The 12,587-nt window shown below is 38.8% G+C and overlaps 1 protein-coding gene across 3 annotated transcripts in view; it reads left to right on the plus strand.

Annotated features, from left to right (window-relative positions):
• The first annotated feature begins 211 nt into the window (after positions 1–211).
• PITRM1 (pitrilysin metallopeptidase 1) overlaps positions 212–12,587 on the plus strand; it is a 56,956-nt gene continuing 44,580 nt past the window's right edge. For 2 of the 3 annotated variants that reach the window (XM_023725012.1, XM_023725013.1), the window contains exons 1-4: positions 7,195–9,830; positions 10,181–10,332; positions 11,046–11,160; positions 11,237–11,333. In XM_023725012.1, the coding sequence (XP_023580780.1) occupies positions 9,520–9,830; positions 10,181–10,332; positions 11,046–11,160; positions 11,237–11,333 (675 nt within the window). In that variant the 5' untranslated portion in view covers positions 7,195–9,519. Of the gene's footprint in view, positions 316–7,184; positions 9,831–10,180; positions 10,333–11,045; positions 11,161–11,236; positions 11,334–12,587 lie in introns of those variants that run through there. The other variant, XM_012559590.2, reaches the window with a different exon arrangement.

Consider the following 12,587-nt stretch of genomic DNA (forward strand, 5'->3'; position numbering starts at 1 on the left):
AACCACCTCCCCTCTCCGCCGCCTCTGCGCCCCCAAGGCCCGCGTCCCCACCTCTACGGACTGGGGGCGGAGCGATGAGGACCCGGACACGCCCCCGACTCGGTCGTACCCCGAGGCCGTGGAAGCCCGCCCTTTTCATTGGGAGCCTATTAGAGACGGCGTAGCTCCGCCGCGCTGGCCAATGGGAGGCGTGAACGGTGCGTGGCCCTCCCACGGCGCTCCTACGTCGGGTTGAGTTGTCACCCGGGCTGGTGCTTGCAGTCTTTCCACCGAGGTCATGTGGCGCTGTAGCGGGCTGCGGAGGCTGACCGGCCGGTGAGGACGGGGGATACGGGAGAGGGGACTGCGCTGCCCCGCTGGGGGTCCGCGGGCTCGGCTGGAGCCGGGAGGGCGGGCCAGGGCTCTTGCCGGCGCAGGCAAGTGCGGAGGCTCGTGGGGTCCTGTTCGTGCCGGAAGGGAATCCCCAGCTCCAGGTTCGTCCACCCGACAGTTCCCTTGGTCTGGGGACTCCCGTATCCCGTTTGCTCCCTGGGTCCTCCCAGCCCTGAGGACGTCTATAGTGACCCTGGACAAGGAATGCTTTTTATCCCTTAAGATGGCAGAGCTGCCTCACAGGGGTAGGATAAGCAGCAGAACCGTTTGCTTCCCTGCCCGAGGGCTGTCTTGGCCGGCGTTGAAAAGAAGGGATTTCCTGTCTTACTTATTAGCGCGCTTTGGTTGGAAAAGTCTGTGCGCCTCAGTGGGGGCCCAAAGGAGCTTTCCTGACCCTCTTTCCCCTTCTTAAACCTCAAGTGACCCTCAGAGTGGGTGGCCCTGTGTGGAGGTTGTGTGAACTTTTTGAAGTGAAGATTATTATTGATGTGGGTTTTAATGTATATAATATAAGGAACTGAGTTTATGATTCTCATTAATGTGTTTGCTCCCATTTCATTTTTGTTATGGAGCAGAACCGTTAAGAGACCTTATGCTTCTACCACTGCACTTACCTTTAAGTGCTAAGTTCTTAGTAAAATTATAGCCTTCCAAACTGAATTTTTTTTTATGACCACCATTTATGTGAAAAAATACATTTAGTTTCCAACCGTGAAAGAGTGTCATATCCTCTAAGCTTGTAAATGAACGGAACATTTTTGTTATAAAAAATACACGATAAATAGTTGTTTGGTTTTCAGGCTACTCCTCAAAACCCTGTTTAACTTACGGTTTAGCTTACTATAACTAGCCCCGGTTATGAATCCCTGAGTATGGACCATTGGGATGTCAGTTTTTGGAGTACTCTTATGGTGTGTTTGGGTTTGGTGGCAGCAGCAGCAATGTTCTTTTGTATGTAATAGATTACAAGAAAGTATATGGGGGGGAGGATAGTCCCTGGGTGGTGCAAACAGTTCAGCGCACACCTGCTAACCAAAAGATTGGTGGTTCAAAACCATCCAGAAGTGCCTTGGAAGAAAGGCCTGGCAATCTGCACCCATGAAAACCCTTTTCAGCACAGTTCTACTCTAAAATACATGGGGTTGCCATGAGTTGGGATTGACTCACTGGCAACTTTTTTTTTTAAATAGGGGGGAAAGCACAAGTATTGCTTTTCAAGATTTTCATGCATTTAATGTAACAGTCTTCTTGTGATTGTGTCCTTGATGATAAATAACTTCTTAAAATCTTTCTCTACCACATGATTCTAGAATTTGCTAAATTGATAAGATGATAGTCAATTATAACATAAAAACCAAATCCATTGCTACTGAGTGGATTCCAACTCATGACCACCCTATAGGACAGGATAGGACTGCCCCATAGGGTTTCCAGGGAGCAGCTGGTGGATATGAACTGCTGACCTCTTTGTTAGCATCCAAACACTTAACCACTGTGCCACCAGGGCTCCTGATTATAACATATCTCTATAATATTGCCATTGACTGGTCACTGTTTTCTTTTTTTGTCCCTGTGCATATCTTTTTTATGAAAGTATATTTTTGTGAGCTATAATGTTAATGTCTACCACTTATCTGTCAGTTTGTCGTACTGTGGTGGCTTCCGTGTTGCTGTCATGCTGGAAGCTATGCCATCGGTATTTCAGATACTAGCAGGATTACTGATGGTGGACAGGTTTCAGCAGAACTTCCAGACTAAGACAGACTAGGAAGAAGGACCTGGTGGTCTACTTCTGAAAAAATTGGCCCGTGAAAACCTTATGAATAGCAGCGGAACGTTATCTGTTAACAGTGGCAGAAGATGAGCCCCTCCAGGTTGGAAGGCACTCAAAATATGAGTGGGAAAGAGCTACCTCCTTATGGTAGAGTTTACCTTAATGTTGTGGATATAGTAAAGCTTTCAGGACCTTCATTTGCTGATGTGGCACAACTCAAAGTAAGAAGTAACAGCTGCAAACATACATTTGTAATTGGAACATGGAGTGTACGAAGTATAAATCAAAGAATATTGGAAGTCATCAAAAATAAAATGGAATGTTTGAGGATTGATATCCTAGGCATTAGTGAGCTGAAATGGACTGATATTGGCCATTTTGAATCGGACAATCATATAGTCTACTATGCTGGGAACAACAAATTGAAGAATAATAGCATTGAATTCATCATTTCAAGATATATCCTAAAGTACAACTCTGTCAGTGATAGAATAATATCTATACTTTTACCAGAAAGACCAGTTAATATGACTGTTATTCAAATTTATACAGCGAGCACTAAGGCTAAAGATGAAGAAACTGAAACTTTTTATCAACTTCTGCAGACTGAAATTGACTGAACATGCATTCAAGATGCATTGATAATTACTGGTGATTGGAATCCAAAAGTTGGAGACAGAATAGAAGGATCGGTAGTTGGAAAATACAGCCTTGGTGATAGAAACGACACCAGAGATCACATGATCGAATTTTGCAAGACCAAAAACTTATTCATTCTAAATACCTTTTTTTTAACAACATAAACAGTGGCTATACATATGGACCTCACTGGATGGAATACACAGGAATCAAATCACCTACATCTGCGGAAAGAAATCGTGGAAAAGCTCAGTATCATTAGTCAGAACAAGACCAGTGGCCAACTGTGGAGCAGACCTTCAACTGCTCATATGCAGGTTCAAGTTGAAGCTGAAAAAAATTAAGTCCACGAGAGCCAAAATATGACCATGAGTATATCCCACCTGAATTTGGAGACCATCTCAAGAACAGATTTGATGCACTGAACATTAATGACCGAAGACCAGATGAGTTGTGGTTATGGCATCAAGGACATAACACATGAGGAAAGCAAAAGGTCATTAAAAAGACAGGAAAGAAGTAAAAGACCAAAATGGATGTCAGAGGAGACTCTGGAACTTGTGCTTGAACATAGAGTAGCTAAAGTGAAGGGAAGAAATGATGATATAAAGGCGCTGAACAGAAGGTTTCAAAGTGTTGCTTAAGAAGATAAAGTATTATAATGACATTTGTAAAGACCTGTCCTTAGAAAACCAAAAGGAAAGAACACGCTCGGCGTTTCTCAGGCTGAAAGAACTGAAGAGAAAATTCAAGCCCTGAGTTACGATACTGAAGGATTCTTTGGGGAAAATATTAAACGAAACAGGAAGCATCAAAAGAAGATGGAAGGAATATGCCAAAAAGAATTGATCGACGTTCAGCCATTTCCAGAGGTAGCATCTGGTCGAGAACCAGTGGTATTGAAGGACGAAGTCCAAGCTGCACTGAAGGCACTGGCGAAAAGTAAAGCTTCAGGAATTGACAGAATACCAGTTGAGATATTTCAACAAACAGAAGCAGCATTGGAGGTGCTCCCTAGTCTGTACCAAGAAATTTGGAAGACAGCTGCCTGTCCAACCGACTGGAAGAGATCCATAGAAAGATGGTTCCATTCCAAAGAAAGATGATTCAACAGATTGTGAAAATATCATAAACATCACACACAAGTAAAATTTTGCTGAAGATAATTCAAAAACAGTTACAGTAGTATATCAACAGGGAACTGCCGGAAAGTCAAGCCAGATTCAGAAGCAGATGTGGAACAAGGAATATCACTGCTGATGTCAGATGGATCTTGGCTGAAAGCAGAGGATACCAGAATGATGTTTACATGTATTTTATTGGCTGTGTAAAGGTATTCGACTGTGTGGATCATAACAAATTATGGATAACATTTTGAAGAACAGGAATTCCAGAACACTTAATTGTGCTCATGAGAAACCTGTAGATAGATAGAGACAGTCGTTTGAACAGAGCAAAGGGATGGTGCGTGGTTTAAAATCAGGAAAAGTGTGCATCTGTACGCTGAGCAAATAATCCAAAAAGCTGGACTATATGAAGAAGAACTCAGCATCAGGATCGAAAGAAGACTCATTAACAGTCTGTGGTGTCCAGATGATACAACCTTACTTGCTGGAAGTGAAGAGGACTTGAAGCTCTTACTGATGAAGATCAAAGACTTCAGTATGGATTACACATCAACATAAAACAAAAATCCTCACAACTGGACCAATAAGCAACATCATGATAAGCAGAGAAAAGATTGAAGTTGTCAAGGATTCATTCTACTTGGATTAACAATCAACGCCCATGGAAGGAGCAGTCAAGAAATCAAAAGACATATTGCCTTGGGCAAATCTGCTGCTGATCTCTTTTAAGTGTTAAAAAGCAAAGATGTCACTTTGAGGACTAAGGTGCACCTGACCAAGCCATTGATTTTCATTCGCCTCAGCTGCATGTGAAAACCCTGGTGGCATAGTGGTTAAGAGCTACGGCTGCTAACCAAAAGGTTGGCAGTTCGAATGCACCAGGCTCTCCTTGGAAACCCTATGGGGCAGTTCTGCTGTGTCCTATAGGGTCACTATGAGTCAGAATCGACTCGACGGCAGTGGGTTTTCATATGCATGTGAAAGCTGGGCAACGAATAAGGAAGACCAAAGAAAAAATGCCTTTGAATTATGGTTTTGGTGAAGAACATTGAATATACCATAGACTACCAGACGAATGAACAAATCTGTCTTGGAAGAAGTACAGCCAGAATGCTCCTTAGTAGCGAGGATGGTGAGAGTTCATCTCACGTGCTTTGGACATGTTTTCACGGGGGAGCAGTCCTTGGAGAAGGACATCATCCTTAGTAAAGCTGAGAGTCAGCAAAAAAGAGGAAGACCCACGACAAGATGGCTTGACACAATAGCAGCAGTGGACTCAAACATAGCACCAGTTGTGACGATGGTACAGGACTGGACAGCGTTTTGTTCCATTGTACATAGGGTTGCTATGAGTTGAAACTGACCAGAAGGCACCTAACAACAACAATGTTAACGTAGAAAATCTCACAAAACATTTATTACAGTTGAAAGAATAATTATTTTAAAAAGTTTTGTTCCTGTTACTCAGCTTAAAATTGTCCATTCCTGATCATAAGCCTTTCTCCCTCCTGAAGTAATCATTGTTTAGAAGAAATCATTTCCGGGCAAAGAAACTAGATCAGTGGAAATGGAACAACCAGTATGGAAGTAACGAGAATGTTCATACACTGTGAATAATGTAACCAACGTCTCCAAACAAGTTGTGTAGAAATTGTTGAATGGGAATGGAAACTGCTGTGTAAACCCTTACCGAAAATACAATAAAATATTATTTAAAAAAAATCATTTCCTTGTTTTGTTTTATATTTTTACCATTTGTATGCATTTCTATAATACAGTATTTCCTGTTTTTGAACTTACCTGTAGGATAGTATTTCACGTATCCTTTGTATTTTTTTCATTCAACATATGTAACCTATATCTTTGTTACATATAGTTGTTGTCCATTCATGCTTTTTTAATGTTGTAATACATTTTTTAATTGTGATAAAAATAAGTGTTAACAAAATAATTGCCAATTCAATTTTTACATGTATAATTCAGTGACATTATGTTCATCATGTTGTGCAACCATTACCAGTATCATTTTCCAAATTATTGCACCATCATTAACAGTAACTCGTTGTTGCCTGAGCATTGACTTCTCCTTTCCCCCTTCCTCCCACCCCTGGTGCCACTAGTAAGCTTTGGTGTTCTATACATTTATCTGCTTCATATACGTGCGATCATACGGTATTTGTCCTTTTGTGACTGACTTGTTTTCAAGGTTCATCCATGTTGTAGCATGTGTGTATCAGAACTTCAGTATCTCTTTATGGCTCAGTAATATTCCATTGTATGTATGTAACACATTTTGTTTACCCATTCATCTGTTGATGGACATTTCAGTCCATTCATTTTTATTGCCAATGTATTTTATTGAATGAAGTGTCCATAATTTATCCATTCTTCTGTTGATGGGCCTGTGGGTTGGCTGAGTTTGGGGTTGTTAGAAATAGTGCTGACGTTCTTCTACATGTGTGCTGGTGCAAAAGTACACATTTCTTGAGGCTATGTATGTAGAGGTAGAATTGCTAATCTTCACTTTTTCTAAATAATGCCAAATGATTTTCCAAAGCGGTTGTTCCAGTTAGTACTCACTATAAGAGTTCCTGAGGCCCTGTTGGTGCAGTGGTTAAGAGCTATGGCTGCTAACCAAAAGATTTGGCAGTTCAAATCCACCAGCTGCTCCTTGGAAACCCTATGGGGCAGTTCTGCTGTATCCTGTAGGGTCACTGTGAGTCAGAATTGACTTGATGGCAGTGTTTTTTTTTTCTTTTTTTTTTTTAATGAGAGCTCCTGACAGTACTTGATAATATTAGATTTTTTAATTTTGACCAGTTTGTTAAGTGTGTAATGATATTTTACTGTAGATTGAATTTATTGCTTTATTGTGATGGCCTTGAATTTATTGCTTTATTGTGATAGCCTGTGATGGAAGAAGCCATTTTAACATGAAAATTGTTTTTTATACAATTGAGGATATATGTTGTTTAAAAATTTGTATTATAATTGTATCCTAGTTGCTTGTGAATGTGTACAAATAATAGATTTTCAACATTTAAGTATTTGTTGACATTAGGAAAGTTTAGCCGAATTGAGGTGAGAGGTTGTTAAAAATGAAAAAATTTTACTGGAAATTAGTTTCCTGGAACGTTTTCTGAAGGTATGATTTAATTTTTCTTTGAATTTATCTTTATCACATGAAGATTTTTTTATTACATTGCTAGATTATGTTACCTAAACAGTTCTCTCACAAATCATCTAATTTTGATTGCTTTTCTTAAATACAGCTGTGCAAACCATAAAGTATGGAGGTGGAGGAGCAGTAAAGCTTGTGAGAGGGCTCTGCAATATAAAGTAGGAGAAAAAATCCATGGATTCACTATAAACCAGGTACTGGTACATTTTGATGTGCTGTTTATATGTTGACGTCATAACAGATGCAACTTCTGCTGGCATGTGAGTTCTTTCAGAGCAGAGATCAATTTTTTCATCTTTGTGTCCCGAGAACCAGGCATACTTCTGCTACATTGCCGGTGCTCAACTGAATAGAGTTTGCAGATTAAATGATTTCCTGATTCTTAAGTTTAAGTATGGGCTCTGGTGGTACAATTGTTAAGTATTTGGCTGCTAACCAAAAGGTTGGCAGTTTGAATCCACCGGCCACTCCTTGGAAACCTTTTGGGGCAGTTCTACTCTGTCTGGTAGGGTTGCTATGAGTCGGAATCGACTTGATGGCAACGAGTACAGGTAAGTAAGTACAGATCCCCAGTCCTGTACCTGAACCTCTTGGTGCCTGACATCTTTTGGTAATCAGAATTTTTCAGATTTTAGGAAATAATGTTCCCAGAGGGTCTGGGATCAGCCCTTCATAATTAAACACATTGATATTTCCGTAGCCAGACATACAACTGTTCACACAGAGTGTGATAAATAAAAACTCTAAATGCCTCACGTCAGTTCTGGTTAGGTTTTGCTACCAAAAAAGTTTGTTGCAAATTTATGCTCTGAGCCATTGTGTTTCTGAATTACAGATAAGGGATTGTGGACCTGTATTCATTCAGATTTATATTATGATAGATTTTATTGGTTCTTGTTTTTGTTTACTTGTTTTGTGTTTTTGTTGTTTTTTGCATAAACTATCATATTACTTTTTTAATTTAAACTAATAATTGAAAAATAAGTACTTCAGATATTTGACTGACTGTTGACTTTATGCTATGCTTGATGCCATAAGAAATATAAAGACAAACAGCCTACAATCGGGAAAGACACATATGCATTATAATACAAGGGACAGTGACTAATGTCAGAGCAGAAATGCAAAGTGCAAGAGAAAACAGAAGAAGGAGAGTGTATTGCTTCTGGGTAGTGAAATAGGGAAAAGTTCATGGAGAAAGTGGCATTTAAGTTAAGAAGAGATGGCAAGATTATTGGTGAGTGCTCTAGCAAAGTGCACATCGTGAGTAAGCGGTGATGTGGGGAGTTCAAGGCAAGGTCCAGGGAATGTGAGTCATTTGGTTTGACTGACTCATGGGGTTCCTGAAAGTGAGGTCAGAGCATTTATAAAGTCTCTAAAGGCCATGCAAGAAGTTTGGATTTATTATACAACTTAGGGGTAGTACAGACCTTATTCAGAGTGGATTCTTTTCCTTTGTTTTTCAAGCTTTATGAAGATCTATTTTAATGATAAACCCATGATTCTTGTTTGAGAAATTTGTACTTGAAAGCTATTATTAGGGAAACACGTTAACGTATCTATTATAATTTTAAATAAATTCATTTCTTACAAAACTCGGTAAACGTTGATACATAAATAAGTAACCATAAGTCATGCAAGCTTTATTACTTAGCAGACCACTTTAGCATCTCATTTGTGTGGCAGTAGTCCTATAGTAGGCTCAGAAGATCTGAGTTCTAATTTCAGCTCTACCAGTAACTTGTTGTGTGAGTCTGAACAAGTTACTTTCACCACATCTGAAAAATGGAGATAAGTTGTGTCGTTATCATAGTGATATGGTATTGTGCCTGAAGGAATGATCGCCAGCTGACATAGTTGGAAGTAAAAATCTCTTTAATACAAAAGAATGTAGAGTCTTCAGTAGAGGTTTACATAAAGTAAGAGATGACCACACCCTGGGAATGAGGATTCATTCATTTTTATTGGGAATGTTTATATCCTCTGGCCCCTGTCACTGTTCTGGAGACTGCTGGATGCATGCTGATCTTCCAGTATAAACAAGTAACTGGTATGACCCCAGCTCAGCACTGAGAACTTAGCATAAACTAGATGAAGCCAAGTTTTGCTCCTGGGAGCATCCTTCAACTGCTCCAGGCTAAGGCTCATTCTAGCAATGACCTTTCTTACAGGGTCATTCTGAACACTAAATGAGATGAAATGTGTAAAAGCAAAAGACAACACAGCAGACATCAAAAAGCGAGAACCATTATTATTACCACAAGGCAGCATAGTATAATGGAAAGAGCACAGAGAGACCATGGTTTGAATTCTGCCTCTGTGTGATCTTAGGCAAATTATTCCATCCCTCTAAGCCTCAGTTTTTCCATCTCTCAGTGAGGACGAGAATACCTGTCACACAGGGAAGTATATGAAGTGTTTTATAAATGTTGAGCAACTACTACTCAAAAAAAAAAAAAGTAATATTATCAGCTTTAGGCCTTAATTTCCTCATCTGTAACATAAGGAACTTGAACAAATGGTTTCTGATGTCCCTTCCAGCCCTGAAATGCTGGGTTCCCGTATTGTCTAATTTAAGGCAAACAAACCATCTCAGTTTATTTAAAATAACCATATTTTTCTTAATTCAGGTGACACCTATTCCTGAACTGTTCTTGACTGCAGTGAAGCTCAGTCATGACAACACAGGTGCTAGATACTTACACCTGGCTAGAGAAGACAAAAATAATTTGTTTAGGTATGTGGTGCATTGTAAGAACATGTTCTAGAAGTGTTTCTACTTCAAATACCTACCATACATTTAGTAGTTGAAAGTTATATCTCAGTAATATTTTATTGTCATTGACAGATTATTCCAAAAATATAAGGAAAAGATTATATGGATTTGTATCCTCAGCTTTACACATTAATATTTTATAGTCCGAAGCAGTGATCTTATATGTTGTAGTTAGAAAACATTTTGTTGAAAGATTATGATATTAAAATGATTAATTCTAATAATCTGAGGTAATTAGATGTTAAAAAGCTGTACTAGTCTTAAGCTTAACCTTTTGTCATTTGTTTATTCTCTTTTTTTCTTTGTCTTAGTGTACAGTTTCGTACTACTCCAATGGATAGTACTGGTGTTCCACACATTCTTGAGCATACAGTTCTTTGTGGTTCTCAGAAATATCCATGTAGAGATCCTTTCTTCAAAATGTTAAATAGGTCATTATCAACTTTCATGAATGCTTTCACAGGTGAGACTGATGTCCTGAACTGAAATCAGTTAGTTTCTAAGAATAAATAGGATACTTGGCTCCCTGTGGACTAGAGTAAATTACCCGCCTGCCTAGATGGAGGGTGTTAGAAATTTAATCGTTTAGGAAAACCACACGGCGGTCGAATCATCAAAAGTGAGAGTTTTTAGGAAATGTGTGAGTTTTTTCTGGAAGAGTTCAAAACATTTCTTTCGAGAATGTTACTACAGAATTAGGCCTTTATAACATTATCACTCATCTTGATGTAGCTGTTGTTTGGGTTTTGCATTACTGTCTACGAAGATGGTAAATAGTGATGGTGCCAACAAGCAGTGCTGTCAGAGCAAAGGTGCTATTCTTAGAAGAGTGAAATTGAAAGAGCAAATTAAATTAATTCCCTTACAGAATGAAGTTCTCTTTTTTTGGCATATAAAATAATAACTCTGGAGGAACTTAAACTGTGTAAATGTTTAATGAAGGAATTAGCAGTAAGTGTTCATTCTGTGCCCAGCCCTGTGTCAGATCTGGAAAAGTTAAAACTCAAGAGTAAGCAAAGCAGGAGTAGTGGCAAGGTCATAGATCAAAGCATGGAACTGGTATCATTTGTTCCATTGATATTTAGACCTTATTTTTATGGTGAAATTAGGCTTGAAAGTAAGTAAATTTAGTAGGAATCTGTTATATCTTAAATTCTTCTTTTCATTTGTACCCAGCTAGTGATTATACTCTCTATCCATTTTCTACACAAAATCCCAAGGATTTTCAGAATCTCCTCTCGGTGTATCTGGATGCAGCCTTTTTTCCTTGCTTGCGGGAACTGGATTTCTGGTATGTAACAGTTCTTGAATTGATTTAGACTTTTAAGTATTGGCATCTTTATCATCGTACAATTATTATTATTTAGGCAAGAAGGATGGAGACTAGAACATGAGGATCCAGCTGACCCCCAAACACCCTTGATCTTTAAAGGAATTGTCTTTAATGAAATGAAGGGAGCATTTGTAAGTTTTTTTCCTTTTTTAAATTGTGTTAAAATTATGATTTTAGCTGTGTAAAATAGGGAAGACAAATAGATTTGGAAGATAGTTGACGTTCTAATATTTCATTTAATATTCTTATGTAACTTCTTGAATTAGCTGGAGGCAGTGCTGTGTGCAGAAACCATAGGATGATAGAGGGGCCAGGCTCCTGTTCATTCTAGAGCCTTGTCTTCTACACTGGGGTCTGGGAACACCTGGTATGTAATCTCCAGGAGGTCTATGAGGTAAAAACTGTTTTTGTAATAAACTTAAGACATCATTGTCTGTTTCACTCTCACGTTTCCCCAAGGGTACAGTGGAGTTTTCCACAGTCTACGTTACATGACATGTAATAACACAGCATATTGAATACAGAAGCAGATAGGAGAATCCAGCTGTCTGTTATTAAGCCAGACACGAAAGAGATTTGCAGAAATGTAAAATAGGGCTACTCTTCTCAATAATTTTTTTTATTTTGTTAATGAAAAATACTTAAAAAAAAAATTTATGTTAATATGTAATGCTGGGCTGTAAGTTAATGAATGAATAGTAACTATTTTAAAAATGTCTCAGCTTTAATTTCTAATACAGAAAATACTTATTTTATATACCTATAATCCTACATTTCTGATACAGGAAAATTATATACTTACAAATCTACATAATAGAATATATATATATATATATATATATTCCAAAGCTCTGTGGGAACCTCATTAATTTTTAGGTGTGTAAAGGGGTCCTGAGACTAAAATGTTGGAGAACTGCTGGTCTAGACCTTTGTCATCATTTCCCATGTTGACTTTCAAGACCTGCCCCTGATTTTATGCTAGTATTCTGAAGTGCTTGGGGTTGTGTGTATTTACTATGCTGTTTCCTGATTTCTTGCCTGTGACCTCTTTCAGCTGACAAACTTTCTTATCCTTTAATACTCAACTTGGGTATTATTTCTATCAGGACACTTTGTTGAAACTCAGGTTACGGTAACTACCTTTGAAATCCTGTAACTCCCATGGAATCTCCATCTCCCATACAGTTAGTGGGCAAAAATGAATCCTACTGCTTCCTTCCTAATTTCACCATGCCCTTCTCTTTGCTTTCAGTTGTGCAATTATTGACTACCCAGTACATATTGAAAAGCAAATTTTCCTTTCTTCTCAGAGAGAGCCAGCCCTTGGCTCCTATGTGCAGATTATTAATGAGTTGAATGCTTACGTTAATCAGTATCTGCCTGAA

Source organism: Trichechus manatus, unplaced genomic scaffold (genome assembly GCF_000243295.1).
Source record: "Trichechus manatus latirostris isolate Lorelei unplaced genomic scaffold, TriManLat1.0 scaffold00276, whole genome shotgun sequence".
NCBI lineage: Eukaryota > Metazoa > Chordata > Mammalia > Sirenia > Trichechidae > Trichechus > Trichechus manatus.